The sequence below is a fragment of the Monodon monoceros genome, unplaced genomic scaffold (assembly GCF_005190385.1).
Source record: "Monodon monoceros isolate NGI ecotype Baffin Bay Population unplaced genomic scaffold, NGI_Narwhal_1 Super_Scaffold_16, whole genome shotgun sequence".
Classification (NCBI taxonomy): domain Eukaryota; kingdom Metazoa; phylum Chordata; class Mammalia; order Artiodactyla; family Monodontidae; genus Monodon; species Monodon monoceros.
In genome coordinates, this window is record NW_021703772.1 from 18,323,365 (window position 1) to 18,340,323 (window position 16,959).

The window sequence follows — 16,959 nt, forward strand, 5'->3', positions numbered from 1 at the left end:
TTGCTTCATTTGCAAGTATTTTCTCCCATTCTGAGAGTTGTCTTTTCATTTCGTTTATGGTTCCCTTTGCTGTGCAAAAGCTTTTAAGTTTAATTAGGTCTCACTTATTTATTTTTGCTTTTATTCACCAGCCCTATTCTTCCAGGTCCTTCCCAACTGCCGTATCTCCATCTGCCCCAGTGGCCTGGGGAGCATCTGACAGGTCACTGTCCTTCCTAATTCCAAACAGGGAGCGAGGCATAGGGCCCTCCGCCCTGAGAGCCCCCCAATGTCAGGGGAGTTGCACCGACACTGCCTCTAATGCTCTTCTCTAAAAACCCTCCCCTCTCCCCCTCCAGACCTCTTATCTAGTTAAGGTCCCTTTCAAATCTCTTCTTACAGTTTAGCCCTTTCACTTAAAACTGCAAGATCCAGCATCTTGTTCTCTCCAGTCAGCTGGGAGGGGTGAAAACCACCCATAAATTAATACTTCTCCTAACATCTCACCACACTCTGGAGGAAAGAAAAACTTCAAATATGGTGCATCTGGGCCTCCCCGTCCTAGACAAGCGTACGGTTATTCAGAGATCCCCAGCCCAGGATAAAGTGCGCAGTGATCCCTCTCTAAGCGGGGCTGGCACAGAGGCCCACGCACTGCAGTGAAGGGGCAGGCAGTGCGCCCAGTGGTTTGCTGACAGCGCAGGTTTGAAGTCATACTAGCCTGGACTCATCAGGTCTCCTCTACTTACTGACGAGATCTTGGGCAAGTCATCCACCTCCTCTAGGCCTCAGTTTCCTCACCTGTAACAAGATGCCACCACCTCCCAGGACCCCTGCGTGGAGCAGACTGTCAACACTGAACTCAGTGCCTGGCACGTACCTGCTCCCGAAATAAGGCCCACCCATTAGTTCTCAAAACCACACACACACTCAACCAGAGCCAGGCTTTGGGGCTCAACGGGAATCCCCACACTCCCTTCCCAAGCCCTTTTACCAGGACCTCTCTACACGAACGTGTGGGAGCCACTACTCCCTTTGTGTTCATTCTTGGGTGCAGGAAACAGATCCCTACTCAGGCTGGGTCAAGTCAGAATAGGGGTGTATGTAGTTAGGACCCTTTCAGCGGCTCATATTCAGCTCAAATTAGCTTATTAAGCCGAACAGAAAAAAGGAGGGGCTCCCCTTTGGCTCACATAACCTAAAATTCCAGGGCTATCTGCCTGCGGTCACTCTGGACCCAAGGACACCACGGACACCTCCCAGACTTGGCCTTGCTTGCCCCACCTCTCAGCTCTGCCTCCCTGTCTCGGCATGGTTCCACCTCCCCTCAGGGCCAGCAGCTGCAGGGTCATCCTCTCAGCCCTCCTGGGGGAAACTTGCGTCTTTCTCGGCTGTTCCAGCAAAAGGCCAGGACTGGGCCTTGGTAGGCCAAACCGGGCCACATGGGAATTCCTGAACCGATCACCACAGCCACAGAGACACAGGGAAAGGAGCGGGGTCAACCCAACCAGGCCCCTGGGCTGAGTGAGGCAGTACTGACAAGAAGGCAGGAACGGAAACCACCAGGTGGCTGCCCTCCCTCCAAAGCCCGGCTCCACGAACTCGCTCCCCAGTCGCACTCGTATTCAGCTCCCACTGCCAATGGCCCGAGAGTCTCGTTAGTTCCCAGCTGAAACTCAGGAGAGTGACAATGTTAAGTGTCCCAGCTCTTTGTTAGGCAGTGATTTCCACACCAGGCCTCATGACAGGTGCTGCTGGCTGAGGACTCCAGTAGGAGTCCTACTGGATCCCATCAGCGGGGGCAAAAAGCAGGGTTGGAAGATGGGGTCTCACAGTTCAAACAGGCTGCTTGGCCTGTCCGTTGGGGAAGAGCCATGGGAGGGGCAGTTTCTGTTAGAAGTAGTAGGGGAACAGCAGGCCTCACGAGTGACACATCCAACTGCACCCATGGCATCCGGAATGGAAACAACTTTATTGATACCTGAGAAAAAGTGCAGGAGAAACATTCCTTCTGACCACTCAGCCCATTCCCTCGGGCCAGGTCATCTGGAGGCTGGACCAGTCCTCTCACCCTGCCTCTGAGTTGTGGGTCATTTGGGGCCTTGCTGACCAGTGCCCAAAGGCCAGAGAAGTCCGCAGCCAGAGTCTGGAGAGAGAACATCTGTAGCCATGGCTCCTGAGGCCGGGGGCGGGGCCAGCATGGCAGCCTCACTGGCCAAGGTCTAGAGCCTCTTGGGTCACAGTTCGGAGTCCGATGGAAAACAACTCCTCCCAGGGCTCCCGGATCCAGGCCAGCAGGGCCGTCAGCTGCTCCGGACACACAACATGGAGTGCCCAAAAGCTCTCCAGCCGGGACACCTGGCAGACAACCGGTAGTGAGGTGAGACTCACAAGGGCCACACCAGAGCAGGGGAGGCAGGGAAGGCCTCAGGAGGACCCACTGCCCCTCCCTGGTTCATGGCCTCTTCTCATCCCCAAGCCTGTGTCACTCCCCATAAAAGATCCTGACTCAGTTTTTTAAACAGAACCCAATCAGCCTTGACTGAAGGCCCCAAAAGGGCTTTCGCATTTACCACCTGGTTTCTTTAATCCTTCCTGTTTCCAGAATATCATCAGTTCTGGAGTCAATTCCAAGGAACTGCCTGGGCTTCAGTCCTGGCTCTGCCACTTGTGACCTGGGCAGGTTGGTTAACATCCCCAAGCCTCAGTGTCCTCAACTGTCACTGGACTAGTAATCGTAGTACCTCCTCGCGTGGAGGCTGTAAAGATCACACGGCTGGCACACGGGCCCCAGCAGACACGAACTCCAAGTAGCCGGGTGCTTCCGGAGGGCCTCTCAGCTAACACAAGGCTGGGCTTCAAGTCCAGGGTGTTTCTGCTGCCTACAACTGCCTCCCTCCCTACTGTCCAACCCCCCCGTGACAGCCTCCCGGTTCCCTGCACCCTAATCCTCTGTGTTCCCCCCACCTTGACTGCCCGTGGTAAGTTCCATACAGCCCGACACACACACACACACACACACACACACACACACACACACACACACAGCCCCTGTCCCTCTCACACGCTCCCACACCTCGTCGTAGAAGACCAGCCGCAGGTGCTCCGGGGCCACGCGATACAGCAGCACGGAGCTCAGGCTGCTGAGTGCCTGCTGCTCCCTGACATGCACTGAAGGGCCTGGCCCGGGGGGTGGGGCCTTCTCAGAGGCTTCGCCTGATGCCGCTGGAAGAGGGGTCTCTGCCTGGGACCCTACAGGGTCCTCCTCTAACAGGTACAGGGTGGACAGAGTCAGCAACAGGGACACAGGGCAGGTAGAAGGCCCTAGAGAGAAAGAGGCAGGGTGAGGCCCGGAGGAGAAGGCCATGGAAGAGCCCAGATCCCCCGGGCAGTGTCCCAGCGCTGCTCAGAAGAGGAGTGACCACACTGAGGCAGCCACAACACGGCCTGTGCCTCTGGGGGCCAAGGCCCCCCCCCTTTCCCAAACGCCAGGGCTCTCCAGCCTCCAAGACCGCTGAGGCCCAAGACGAAGGGGACCTGCCCGACCACCCCACCTCCCCGTCGGAAAGGACCAGCTCTCATCTTCACCACAAGGAAGAGGTGGAGCAGACCCAGATGATCTGGGCCCAGAAGCAAAGGTCTCTGAGCCATGGACGCCCCAGGGCACCTCCTGGCCCCTCTCAGAGGGGCCAGGAACACCGAGGCTGTTATTTGGGTGGGAAGTCCACATCCCAGCACTGAGAATTGCTACAAAGGCATGGAGAGGCGCTGGGGGGCTGGGGGGCCGGGGCGGTGGCCTCACCTTCAACCAGGAATGCCCGAAGATAGAAGAACCGGAGAGGCTCCAAGGAAGGGTCTGTCTCTAGCAACGGCCTGGGGAGAAGGCGGCAGGCCCAGGAAGGAGTAGTCAGCCAGGGGATGGGAAGTACCACGACGGGGTAGAGTGGGGAGAAGGCCAGGCCCGGGTCAGGAGGCATGGGCGCTCAGGGCCCGACCAGGGGCTTGTGGAGAGAGGGCCTGTGCTCCACAAGCAGCCATCTGGGCCTCAGCCTGGCCTCAGCCTCCTTATCGACTCACCAGAGCCGATGCTTCGGGGTCACCTCCTCCTCCGTGGCGCTGACGCTGCTCCTCCGGGTGGGGGGCAGAGACTGCAAGACATCTGGACAGAGCCAGCCAGGGACAGGGAGCCCTCAAAGACTCCATCCCAACCTCTCAACACCTTCCCATCCTCTGCACTGCGGAACTTCCAAGAGGGATGGGTCCCGTTACCTGGCTGTCTCCGCTGCGGGCACCAGAGCTGGCGCTGTGGCCCTCGGCCCCCACCCCACCCTCCCTCCTCCCCCTTCCCTCTCTCACCCGTAAGCTCCTCCAGGAAGGCCCGGCAGTGCCTGGCATCTCGGGGCAGCAGGACACAGCCACCTGCCCCGGCCGCCCACTCCAGCCGCAGGCTCTGTCCTGCCAGGCCCAGCTCTATGCTACTCAGATCTTGCAGGGGAATGGCCAGGGTCGGCTGCAGCCAGCCAGCCGGAGGCCCGCTGTGGAGACAGTGAGGGCAGAGCGGCAGGAATGAGTGAGAGCAGAGTGAGAGCATGGGGGCCCCGGACGGACCCCTCCCTGGCCATGGCCCCGCTCACTCACCGGATCTCCCCTGTCACCTTCAACACGTAGAGCCTGTGATCAGACACAACCGCGAGACACAGAAACTCCCCAGGGTGCCCTGCCAACACCACTGGCACCTAAGGAGAAGAGGACGTTGATGTGAAACAGAGAGAACTAGAGAGGCGGCTGCCAGGCTGAGGGTCGAGCTACCGGTGACACTGCGCGTCCATCCCAGGCGCATCAGCCTTGCTCTCTATCCCACAGCCCCGCCTGCACTCAGACCCACGGCAGGCTCTCAGCAGGTCTCCCTGCCTGTCATCTCGCCCCCTCCAATCCACCCTCTGACAGAACAACTGTGCCCAAACAAAAAACCAGTTGCCGCTCCCCTGCTTCCAAGGCCTGCAGTGGCTCCCGCAAGACTCAGGATCAAGTCCAAACTCCGTGGCCGACACAAGACAATGCTCCTGAATGACCCCTGCCTGCCTGTTCAGACTCCTCTCAGGACCCCCACCCCGTGGCTGTCCCAATCATGGCCAGTTCTCCCCACTAGCTACTCTCTCAGGCCTCCATGCATTTGCTGCTTCCTTGTCCTAGAACATTCTTTTCCTCCCTCCTCTGTAACTCATCCTTCAAGACTTAGTTTAGCCACCACCACAGGAAGGGGAAGCTTCCCTGGCCCACACAGGCTGGGTCAGATGCCCCTCTACAGCCTGAGCCTGATTCCAGCACCTTCATACCGCGTCATGACTGACTGCTCCTCACACCAGAGGAAAAGATGGAGGGCGAGACCCATGTACTCTAGATACTTAGTGTCCTGCAACTGCTCAGAGCTTCACAGAGAGGGTCTGATGGCGTGGGGGATATACAATAATGGCCGGAGACCCCATTTACTAAGCGCCAGGGGCTGCACCACGCAGCCTGCAGACATCGGCTCTCACGTGTGCTCCACACCCCGTGAGGTAGGCAGTATCCTCCCCGTGGTAGAGGGGAGACAACGGAGACTCAAATACCAAGAAACATATTCACAGCCACACTGAGAGCAGCTGCCGGAGTTTAAACCAGAAGCCAGACCTGGAGGCTCCAGCACAACCGCCTGGACACACTTTGCTGTGGTGGAAACAGGCGCGAACCCTGGTCAGTTGGGGGCACAGGGCAGAGCCAGGCTGGCACAGACCTTGAGGCAGCACTGGAACTCCTCTTGGGCATCGGTGAACACCTCGACGTCCAGGAAGAGCCGGAGTCGGTGGTCCACAGAGCGGAGGCCACGGCGCTCAGGGGCTGGGGGCAAGCAGTGGGCCGTCAGCCTGCACCGGCCACCCTGGCTCCAGCGCCCCTCCCCCGAACATCCCCATCTCTGTTCGCCTAGACTCACGGGGGCTGAGGCTCCAACTGTGGCGGTCACGGGAGGCCGGTGCCTGAGATGGGGCACTGCCGGCCCTGGTGCCGTAGGCACTGTGGCCAGGAGGGCCATGGACGGGGCTCGGAGACTGCGAGGGGCCCGGCGATTGCTCTCCCTGCCTCCGTTTCCCACTGGGGGTTCCAGGGGACAGGAGAACCACGTGATCACTACCACAGTTTGGACACACAGCAGGCGATTCTGGAGGAAGGATGGGCACAGTCCCATGAATCACACACACAGCACCACACCCCCTTGCTGTGCTCACAGCACTCCCTCCCACTCCCCCATCTCCAGCTTCACACGCTAGCTCTAGGCGCTCCCAACCCACCTGATGCCCTATGCAGGAGCGGCTGCTGACCAATCGCTCCCCGCCCGAGTGAGGGATGAGCAAGCCCGGAGCCTCGGCCCACAACCTCAATACACCCTGCCTTCTCATCTCAGGCTGTCTCAAAGAGGGCCAAACTCAGCCAGGCCTTGCTCTGGGTTCCTCTCACAGCCTTGGGCTAGGCGTATACTTGATGTCTGAAAGCCCCAAATCAACAGATAAGGGTCCGATTCCAGGCTCCAGTACTTGAAGGCTGTCATCCAAGCAACTGTGATAAGTCACCTAAGTGCTCTGTGCCTGGTGCCTCATCTGTGAGATGGGGATGATGACGGTATCTATCTTAGAGGGTGGTCAGGACGAGGGAATGGAATCGGGTAAAGATTCCAGGACACAGATCAGCGATGAGAAAGGAAACATTCTTTGAGCAGCTACAACGCACTGGGGACGTGCTAGACCCTTTGACGTTGTATCAAAACTCTCCTGAGGGCTTCCCTGGTGGCGCAGTGGTTGAGAGTCTGCCTGCCGATGCAGGGGACACGGGTTCGTGCCCCGGTCCGGGAAGATCCCACATGCTGTGGAGCGGCTGGCCCCGTGAGCCATGGCCGCTGAGCCTGCGCATCCGGAGCCTGTTGCTCCGCAACGGGAGAGGCCGCAACAGTGAGAGGCCCGCATACCGCAAAAAAAAACAAACAAAAACTCTCCTGAGCCCGTTTTGCAAGTGAGGAAAGCAAAGATCAAATGACTGACACACCCTGCCCAAGACCACATGGCTGGAGGGTCATAGCGGCAGCTACCATTTGTGGAGGCCCTTGGTTCTGTGCCAGGCAACTGTGCCTGGTGCTGTTCTGTCACTTTTAAACCTCCTAACACCACGGGGCAAGTCCGTTCTCTTCTTTGCTCAGATGAGGTGACTGAGGCTCAAATCAAAAGAGAATGAAGCACATAGGAATGTTCATGACGAATGCCACCACCGAAAGGACTCCCAGGGCCACATGACCCATGGTGTACAGACAGGGTCGGGGACGGCGTGGGGCTCTTTCCGTTGCACACGCTGTGCTGCTGGGCCTTGGGGGCCTGCGGCTGCCAGGGCAAATTCAGGGTGCGGGATGGAGAGGGCTCAATTTTCTGAATAAAATTTAAACCCCTGCTCCAGCTGCTGCCAAGAAGGGAAAAGTGACTAATAAAAATCATACATTTGGGCTTCCCTGGTGGCGCAGTGGTTGAGACTCCGCCTGCCGACGCAGGGGACGCGGGTTCGTGCCCCGGTCCGGAAGGATCCCGCATGCCGCGGAGCGGCTGCGCCTGTGAGCCATGGCCGCTCAGCCTGTGCTCCGCAGCGAGAGAGGCCACGGCAGTGAGAGGCCCACGTACCGCAAAAAAAAAAAAATCATACATTTCAACGCAGGTGTTACCAAACATATTTCTTTCTTCTTCAGTGTCTTCAAAGACGTAGTTTTTGACTGGTCTGTAATGGAAAAACCTCTCGTCTTAGAGAACAGGATGTGAAGAGACGCCACGAGGCACTACTGGGTATCAAGTAGCTCACAAGGTCAGTCAGGGAAGGACAGTCTAAGCCAACTCCCACAGCATCGTACTCAGCGGCAAGGCGACCCAGCGCCGCAGCGGGGGCTCAGGAGGGTTACAGAGATTCTGACAATTAGTCCAAAGAAGGAGGGGAAGGCTCCAAGTCATGAAAAATTAATGGGTATGTTTAAGCAGTTACAGAGACGGTATTTCCTGACTTTAAAGGGGGAAAAAGGATGTAATTTCTTTTCTTTCTTTTTTGGGTTTTAATTTTTCCTCCACGCAGAAAAGTTGGTCCCCGCTCCTTTCTGCCCTAGGGCTCCCCCTCCCCACTCCCACCTCAAAACCATTTTCCCTGAAGCAGCAGGAGGTGCGTGGGTAGGGAGGTCAAGGGCAGGGCTGGTACCTGTCTTCCGGAACAGAGGCCTCCAGCCTTCCCCACCGTCCAGTCCCGACCTGGGCTCCTCTGGCTTGAACTCGTGGCCACAGCGCAGACACTGGAGTCTGCCGCCGGGAGGGTCCCTCGCCTCCCCAAGCTGATGCTTCCCCAAGGTGGCTGCTGGGGTCAACACAGCCAGCAGCTCCTGAAACAGGGCGGGCCAAACAGCGTCGTGAGCAGGACCCCAGCCCTCGGGCTTCCAACTTCCCGCAGCCTCCTGGGCCCCACGCCAGGCCCCGTCACCTGGACAGCGGCCTGGGCATCTGGCTCCAGCACCACATAGCGACGCAACTGCCGCTCGGGGCAGATGTAGGAGAAGCGGAGAACGAGGACGGGGCCCCCAGGGCGTGGATCTGAGCCCTGCGCAGGAAGAGGGGGTCGGAGGGATGAGAGTTATACTGAGAGCATGGAGGAAAACAAAGCTCTGGACTCCGTCAGAATGCTTTTGCTGACCGCCATGCTCCAGCCCAGAAGCTCTGCTCCTCAGCCCAGCCTCCCAGGCCGCCTGGGGCCCACCCTGCCCCGCTCAGCGCCCCTCCGAGGCTCTAAGCTCAGAGAGAGTGTGGGAAGCACGTCGCCCAGTGCCTGGCACCCGACGCCATGCTGTCAGAGCCGGCGCCCGAAGAAGCCCAGCACCACTTCCAGAAGCCCGGCTCCCATTGCTCACCTCGGGCACCGGCTCGTTCTGGGTCTGGGTCTCAGCCTCTATCTCAGCTGCCTCCAGACTCTGGAGCTCAAGCCGTTCCAGGGTTCGAGCTGCTTGGAGCTCCACCTCAAACAGGTGGCCAGCAGTGACCCAGAGAAAGCATTCCCTGCCCCGCAAGCCCTCGGGCCCCTCCAGGGGACACACCAACATGGGACGGCAGAGCTCCACTGAGGAGAGACCAAGAGAGGGACCCTGTAAGGAGACACAGGCAGCCAAGACTCTGCCCCCCGTGGGGTGGCCGTCCATTCCCAAGGGGTCAGCCACCCCGCACCTGGGGTCTCCTAACTCCCAGACGCGCCCCACCACCGGCCCCAGCCTCCACGCCCACCGCGCACTCACCCTCCACTCCGCGTGGCTCCTGCCCCTCCTCCTCCTCCTCTTCCTCTTCCCCTCCCTCCTCTTCCTCCCGCGGCTCCGGCTCCACCCCGACCTCCTCTGCCTCTTCCTGTGCAGACTCCGTCTCAGGGGGCGGAGGGCTGCATACAGTCTCTGGGCTCGGGGTGCCCGGACGCAGGGTGCCTAGGGCAGGGGTCCCGGAGGCCTGCAGGTGATTCCTGTACTGCAGCCAGTCACGGCCAAACCGGTCCCGGAAGCTGTTCATGAGCTCCAGCTCCCGATGCTGCTGCACAAACCACCCTGGGCAGGCGGGGGAGAGCAGCTTAGCGAGCCCGGACCGCCACAGTCCCCGGCGGCCCTGGCCTCTCCTGAGCGTGCCCCTCAGGGTGAAGGAAAAGGGGCTGCGACGGCAGGGGGAGAGCCAGGCCAGAGGGAGCACGGCCCAAAGCGCCTTCTGTGGGACACCGTGGTCACGTGCGACTCAGAAGCACGCAGCACCTGCTGCTTTGGGAGACTGGACAGACAGAGCAGCACATTTAAGGTCCTAAGACGTCCTGAAGAAACTACTTAACTCTTGTCTAACTCAGCTTTTCCCAGACTGATCGGGCCACGGAATCCTTTCATCACCTGACCTCTGACATCCAACAAAAACAGTGTTCTTTGAAAAACCCTTTGGAAAGTGCTGCCCAGGAGCAGTCTCTTCTCCTTTCCCCAGACTAAAAGGAAAGAGGAAGGACGAGGCCCCTCACAATGCTCCACTCCACCAAAAATAAAAGTCCTCCCAGCCAGAAGACTGGAGCGCACTGGACGGGGGCAGGGGGGCTGGCGGTGGGCTAACTCACCAGCCGGGGAGGGGTCCAGAGTCCGGGGCTCCGGGTCCGTATCACTGGGTTCCGAGATACTCGCCCGCCTCACACGGACTCGGCTCTGAGGTTGGGTAGAGGGGCCACATTCTATGAAAGCCAGGGGCCTGCCACCCAACCTGCCCAAAATACCCACCCACAGGCAAGGATAAGCCCTTACTTACTCCCAGTGCATTGGCTAACCAGAGCCGCCATTGAGGCACCCAACCCCGGGCACGAGGCAGCCTAGGACACCGTTTACCTTAACCTTACGAACCAGGGGCTGGACCACAATGCCCCCCGACGAGGGGCTGTCACTCAAGTCAGCGCCACCGGAGGTTTCCGTGGTACTCCCCACCAGCCGGGGCAGAGGTGGGGCCATGGGGCCAAGGCCTGAGGATGGGGAGGTCTGGAGTGGGGCAACAGGAAGGAGAAAGAGGTCGGAGCCAGGGAGCACCTCTGTCCCGCCCGAGCTAGCTGAGAGACGGGACCCACTTGCCAGCTGAGCAGGCGGCCCCCTCCTGCACAGCCCTCTATTTTCCTCAGCCAGTGCCCTCCCTTCACATCCTCCCAAGTCGATCCCGCCATCATTCCCACCACACGAACCTGAAAATCAGTCAGTGACAAGGCCTTCCCATCAAGAAGGAACTGAGTGAAGATAAAAGGGGAGGGTAGTGTCGGTGGGGAGCACACGCCCTGGGGAGCCCCAAGCAAGGCTGGGGGTCCTCCTAGCCCTGTAAGCACCAGCAGGGTCGGCGAGGGGGAACAGCATGATACGCAGGGGGTCCGAGGCCTTGGTCCCTAGCCTAGGGATGGGGGTGGAGAGGCAAGAGGGTGCAGGGGCTGGGGAGGCCTGGGCAGGAAAGGGAAGGCAGAGCAGATGCGGGAAGACCACTCACCCCAGCAGCAGCGTCCCTGGCACGGGGTGACAAGCACCGGGCGGTGGCCGCTCGGTGCTCAGGGTGGAACCACAAAGGGTTCCCCTCCAGGCAGAGCTGGGGACAGGAAGAGGAGGCTGAGGCAGGCCTTGGGCACCCCCATGTGAGGAGGGATGCTGAGCGACTCAGCATGGGGGGGAGGGAGGGAAGGAAGGAGGGGCACAAAGCTAGCTCCTGGGTCCTCACCTTGCGGAGCTCAGCCAGCAGCCACAGCGGCGACAGCTCCCTGTGTCTTTCCAGCAGGTTGTAGGCCACATCCAGGTGCCGCAGGTTCCGCAGCTGCTCCAGGCCTGGGGCAGGGGTGAGAGGGGAGGAGGGGCATGTGGGTGAGCAAGAGTGGAGGGGGGGGGGGGCACAGCAGAAAGGCCAGCCTGGGCACCTCAGACCTGCCCGAAGGCCGCATGAGAGGCTCTGGGGGCACACGGGTCCCAGGCCACCCTGAGTCTCACACTGCCCCCGTTCCCCTCCACGTCTGCCCCATCCTCCCCTACAGCTTGGCCGCCCCATCTCCCCCACTCACCGTGCAGGCTCTGGAGCTCATTGCCTCGCAGTATCAGGGTCCCCAGAGCAGCCCCCGAGGGTCCCATTCTCGGCACCAGACGCAGATGGTTATAGGAAATGTCCAGATGGCAGAGCTCAGACAAGTCCTGGGAGCGGGCGGGGGTGAGGAAGATTCTCTCCTTGACCAAACTCTAGTCAGGCTCCTCTGAACCCTCTTCTCGACTAGGCCTCAACCTTGGCCTATAAAGACTGCAGACTGTCAGCACAAATGATTTCATCCCCCCCCCCTCCCCCCACATTAAGGCTTGCACAAATCTACCAGTTTCTGATAGCTCCAGAATGACAACTCCAGTCCCCTTACACTGCTGCCCAGAAAAAACTCAAGGCTGCCAGAAGGATTTAGTTTGCTCCAGCCAATGCCTGAAGATAGGGTCCAGGTCTCCCAGCCTCCAAATGGGACTTCGAAAAGTGCCAGTTAGCAAACCAGACATGTTTCACACAGACCAATGCCCGTTTCCTGCTTTTTGTAAATTTCCACTTCCCTGACTTCAGAGGAACTCGTCTAGAGTTTGGTCAAGGAGAGAATCTGCTCAAGCCCCCCATCGTCCCCCTTTCCACTAGCTCACTCTCCGTTGAAAACGCCCACCGATGCACAAATCAAACTTGAGTTCAGTTCACGCTGAATAGCTTATTACTGATTAAAATAGTTTTACTACTAATTAAATATCACAAATAGTTTATTACCATTTTAACTAGTATCCAGCTTTATCTAACAGGGAGACATGGGAGAAGTGTCCTTCATCCTCACCACGAAAGCTACCCTTTTTGGAGCTAGGCACTGGGCTAAGTAACATCAGATACCGTTCACAATCATTTTAATACTATAAAAGTAGGTACTCCTACCATGTGCACTTTACAGATAAAAAAATTGAGAGACTAACTAATTTGTCCCAAATCACACAGGGATAGGAGTTGAGATTTGAACACTGCTTTGTCTTATGCTGGAATCTGTGCCTCCAAACAGTATCACCTCCCAGAATGTGGCTCCGAGGGGGTTAGGGGCCTGGGGGCGAGGGCAAGGGCAAGGTGGGAGCAAAAGGAGTCCAGGAGAGAGGGTCAGAGTAGAACAATCAGAGGCCCCAGTGGCTGGGGCCAGCCAGGCTGTTCCTACTCACCATCAGGAAACCCTCACAGTCCTGGACCTGATTGTGGCTCAGGCTCAAGAAGCGCAGAGCTGACAAGAGACGCTGAGGGGGGATGGGAAAAGGAAGTGAAAAATGGGACGCCCCCAGGCAGCCAACTGGCCCTCCTCCCTAAGAACCCATCCCTGGCGTTCCTCAGTTCCCCAAAGCCCCTTCTGAGGCTCACTCACCAGGGAGCTGTCTAAGGCAGTCAGAGTGTTGTAGCTGAAGTCGGCAGAGAGCAGAGCCAGCCAGGGCAGGGCGGAGCAGAGGTCACCACCGCAGGCTGAAAGGAGCTCCTGCGCAGGCAGGCAGGTGCTGTTACCTCCACTCTCCCCTCCCTACCATGCCAAGACCACGCTCTATCAGCCGGCCGTTCATTCACTCTTTATACACTGAGCTCAGTCTGGAGATGAAGACTTAAAGAAAGCCCAGGGCCCTGTCCCCAAGGAGTTCACTGTGGGCAGAGCGGGGAGGCAGACATGAGGGTATTGCATACAATATGCTAGGTGTGACTGTAAACATACGGACAGGCACAGAGTGCTGCGGGAACACAGCAGAAGCAGCAAGGACACTGGGTCCAGAGGGAGGCGGGAGGCAGGAGGCAGGAAGGCTGCAGAGAAGGGGGAACCCCAGAGCTTGGTCCTCCACGTCCCTCAGGACAAGGCATCCACGTTCACCCCTCACCCTCCTCACCTCTAATGCCTGGAGGCTCCTGCTGCAAATCAGGGTCTCCAGCTGGGAATAGATGGCACGGAGGCCATGGAGGCAGTGGAGGGGGACACCTCGGAGCTGGGGCAAGGGAAGGGAGGGAGGGAGGAAGACTGAACTTCACAGAAGACAGAGGTCTCATCCCCGCCTCCCAACAGGGAGGCAGGAAAAGATGACGAAGCCACCTATGGTTCAGGGCAGCATTAGGTGGAAGAGAGTGGGTGGCACATCCCTGCAGAGCAACCAGCACACTCAGGTCTGCCCCCCACACCCCACCAGAAGAGGCCACATCTCTTTCTCTGGCCCAAATGGCTGTTCATGCTGGGTTTTGTGCACCGACATCCCCCAACACCCCATACCTCCAGCTGCCGAAGGGACTTGAATGGAAAGATTTTGATGGGCCCTGGGAGGCCAAGACCTGGGACATGGACCAGCTAAAAAAAAAAAAAAAAAAAAAAACACTCAGGTCACTGAGGTCCAGCACATGTCCGTTTCCTTGGCCTCTCTTCCCTACCACGGCCAAGCACAGCTCTCACCTCATCTGAATCCGGGCCCTGCAGACTTCGTGCACTCATGCCGTACCCCCAGCCCCACCTCCACTGCTCTTTTGGGCTTTTTGTATATCCTACCCCATTCCCACCCCAGAACCTTGAGTGAAAGTGTCTTCTGCAGCACATCGAAGAGGAACTGAAGCTGGAGGATGACGGGGGAGTCGGCGGGGTGGGAAGGCAGAGCCACAAAGCCTGTCTGGCCAGGGCCCCATGGCCCCAGGTGCAGCTCAAATACGTGGTTCAGCTGCTGCAGTGCGGCAGTGAGCAGGCTCAGGGTGCTACGGCCAGACAGGACCACATCCCCTGCAGGGAGAGGGGCAGACAGGAGGAGCACATAAGAAAAGGCTCTTTCCTTTTATTCTAAGACTTGTGACCCCAGCACACACCCACTCCAACCCGTACCGTCGATCCTCCACTACAGGATCAAATTTTTTACCTCTTTCTTGCTCAAAAGTCTTCAACGGCTCCCCTCTACCTTCAGAAACTCCTAACTTTTCAGCCTGATATAGCAGACGGCTTCGCTACAAAACTCCAACTTTTCTAAATATTCCTTCACCTTCTGCTCAAAAGAGCCAGGCCTACTCACAGTGCTGGAAATACAGTCGACTTGGTTCCCAGCTTCCTCATTTTCTGACACACCCCCTTCCACTCTGCCCATCTTGAGACGTACCTTCTCTCCCGGAAGCTTCCTCAACACACAACACTGCTGAACTTTTTCCCATAATCACTCATTTTACATTAAAGTTGATTGCTTTATCTGTATTTTTTTTCTGATTGCAAAAGTAACATGCGCACTTACAGAAACTTTCAAACAACACTAAAATGCATGTCATGGAAATAACCACTCTACAGCACTAAGGTATTGTTATTGCTCTCCATGTTAAAACTGCTTTCTCCAATGAAACTCTCATCCTTGAGGGCATCTTTGGTATTCATTACTGCAACTAAAAAAGTACAACTACAAGGTAGGCAAAGAGAATTTTTTTAAAGTTTTTTGAAAAAATAAGGATTGACTAGAAGGATTTTGCAGAAATAGTACAGACAGGTCCCTCATACCTTTAAAATGTAATCCCCAATGGTTATATTTTATATGGAGTACAATATCAAAACCAGGAAATTGGCATTGGTGCAACGTGTATATATAGATCTATGCTATTTTGCTACATGTAGATTCCTGTAACCACCACTACAATCAAGATACAAATCTATTCCATCACTGCCACACTCTCCCTCCTGCTACCTCTTTAGTCACTTGTGTCCCTGCACGTGCACGCGCACACACACACACACCATCAGCCCTAACCCCTGGAACCAAGTCAGATTTCTGCTGAATAAATTATCAAATCCTACAACCTTGTATGAAGGATTTTCTATGTACTAAACACTGAGGAGATACAGACAAGGTTCAAGGATTCTCCCCACCCTCAAAGAGCCTCCCAGTCTACAAGCGGAGATAAGACATGTGCACAGTTAATACTACAAGCCAGAAAGTAAAAATGCTATAGAGATTCCACAGATACCATCAATAGGAGAGCAGAGTGATGGAAGGCAGCTAACGTTGAGTAATATGTGCCAGACATATGTTACTTCATTTAAATGTCATCAGAATCTCCTAAGAAGCACTGTTAACACTCTCTTACAAATAAGGAAATTGGACTTCAAAGAAGAATCTCGATTGAGATCATACAGCTGGTAGGAAGTTGCCCATCTGATTTCAAAGCCAGGACTTGTTCTACCACAACTAATGCCATCCATTACTGAACGACTATGGCTCCACTGTGCCCAGGCTCCGAGGAAAGAAATTATAATAATTACTACCAATTTTGAGCACTTACTATGTATGCAATCGTTGTTCTAAATGCTCTATGTGAATTAAAATTAATCCCCATAGCAACCTTTGAGATAAGTACAATCATTATGTCGTTCTGCTGGTGAGGAAAAGTAAGGCTCAGAAAACTTAAACAATTTGGTCAAGTTTGAAAGACTTGGGATTCCAACCCAGGTGGGTCTGACTTCAAATCTCGTGCTTTTAATTATGCTAAACTTAGTGCTTTGCCACAGAACGATGATTATGACCAGTCCTTGGTCTCGAGGGGCTTACGGCCAAGTAACCATCACTTCCCTCTGAGAGTATCAGAGAACGCATGAAGGAAGTGGCACTGGAGTTTGGCCTCGAAGGATGGCTAAGGTCTAGACTGTCAAAGACAAAGAACAACAGAACGAACAAACCCCAGAGGAGTAAAGAAATGAATTCTTCGACACCCAAACCCTCGGAACCCTAAACAGCTGTAACCCCAAGACTCTTACTGGGCGTGTCTCTGGAAGGTAGGAAGTACCCCATCTCGCCCCAGCCCAACCGGAAGTCTACTCACCGGACTCACGCAGCAGCCCAGCGAGCTTCCACACCAGGGAGTCCCGCGGGGCGGTAGTCATGGCCACAGGACGCTGGGGGCGGAGCCTGAGCAAAGAGGAAGCGGAAGAGCTTCAGGTGGGTGGTAGTGCCAAAAGGCCAAGACGTCCGCGCAAACCGAGGCCTCGCGGAGAGAAAAACAAACAAAAAAGAGGGCGAGTAAGAGCTCCTCCTTGGTGCCCTCTCAAGGAGCATAAGGTCTGGCCAGCCAGACTGACCTTTCTGTATAATCCTGCCACCAGCTCTGCAGCCCGGCACCTATCAATAATGGGCAGGAAGTCCCGCCCCGGAAGAAAGGCGCGCGGGAGGGACGGCCGTAAAGCAGGCCTCCGCTGCCGGAAACCACGCCCTAAGTCGTGCGAACGTGTCGGCTGCGGGGCGGTGCCCGCTGGTTCTGTCGAAGGCGGGCCTTCTGCGGTGGCAACTGCTTGAGCCCAGACCACTGCTGCAAGTTGCGCCTCCGTCGACCGCGCCCAGCTGTGGGCTTCGCACGTCCTGAGACGCCCGCTGGGCTCGGC

The 16,959-nt window shown here is 56.9% G+C and overlaps 1 protein-coding gene across 4 annotated transcripts; it reads right to left on the reverse strand.

Moving 5' to 3' along the window:
- Positions 1–1,932: 1,932 nt before the first annotated feature.
- On the reverse strand, positions 1,933–16,714 carry STK11IP (serine/threonine kinase 11 interacting protein). 4 transcript variants are annotated; one of them, XM_029225820.1, is made up of 25 exons: positions 16,660–16,714; positions 16,404–16,489; positions 14,129–14,334; positions 13,840–13,914; positions 13,466–13,561; positions 12,961–13,068; positions 12,764–12,835; positions 11,608–11,734; positions 11,274–11,377; positions 11,049–11,144; positions 10,756–10,797; positions 10,412–10,558; positions 10,150–10,234; positions 9,311–9,607; positions 8,933–9,138; positions 8,509–8,625; positions 8,233–8,410; positions 5,951–6,175; positions 5,753–5,856; positions 4,618–4,715; positions 4,336–4,514; positions 4,057–4,138; positions 3,782–3,852; positions 3,056–3,303; positions 1,933–2,337 (listed from the first exon to the last, which is right to left on the reverse strand). In XM_029225820.1, the coding sequence occupies exons 2-25, from the start codon at positions 16,462–16,464 to the stop codon at positions 2,188–2,190; spliced, it is 3,174 nt and encodes a 1,057-aa protein (XP_029081653.1). In that variant the 5' UTR covers positions 16,465–16,489; positions 16,660–16,714; the 3' UTR covers positions 1,933–2,187. The 4 variants fall into 4 exon arrangements, 3 of the variants coding, with proteins under 3 accessions (XP_029081653.1, XP_029081654.1, XP_029081655.1); XM_029225821.1 differs by lacking the exon at positions 8,509–8,625; XR_003794004.1 differs by lacking the exon at positions 1,933–2,337 and having other exon boundaries at positions 3,188–3,303; positions 4,057–4,222.
- Positions 16,715–16,959: the final 245 nt, after the last annotated feature.

What these genes read in the sequence shown, in the direction of transcription:
- STK11IP (XM_029225820.1), bottom strand. Translation starts at nt 16,464, where the DNA reads ATGACTACCGCCCCGCGGGACTCCCTGGTGTGGAAGCTCGCTGGGCTG. An exon ending in AGTCCCTTCGGCAGCTGGAG is followed by an intron (nt 13,562 to 13,839) that starts GTATGGGGTGTT and finishes CCCTTGCCCCAG; the next exon opens with CTCCGAGGTGTCCCCCTCCA. An exon ending in TGTCACTGACTGATTTTCAG is followed by an intron (nt 10,559 to 10,755) that starts GTTCGTGTGGTG and finishes GCCCCACTCCAG; the next exon opens with ACCTCCCCATCCTCAGGCCT.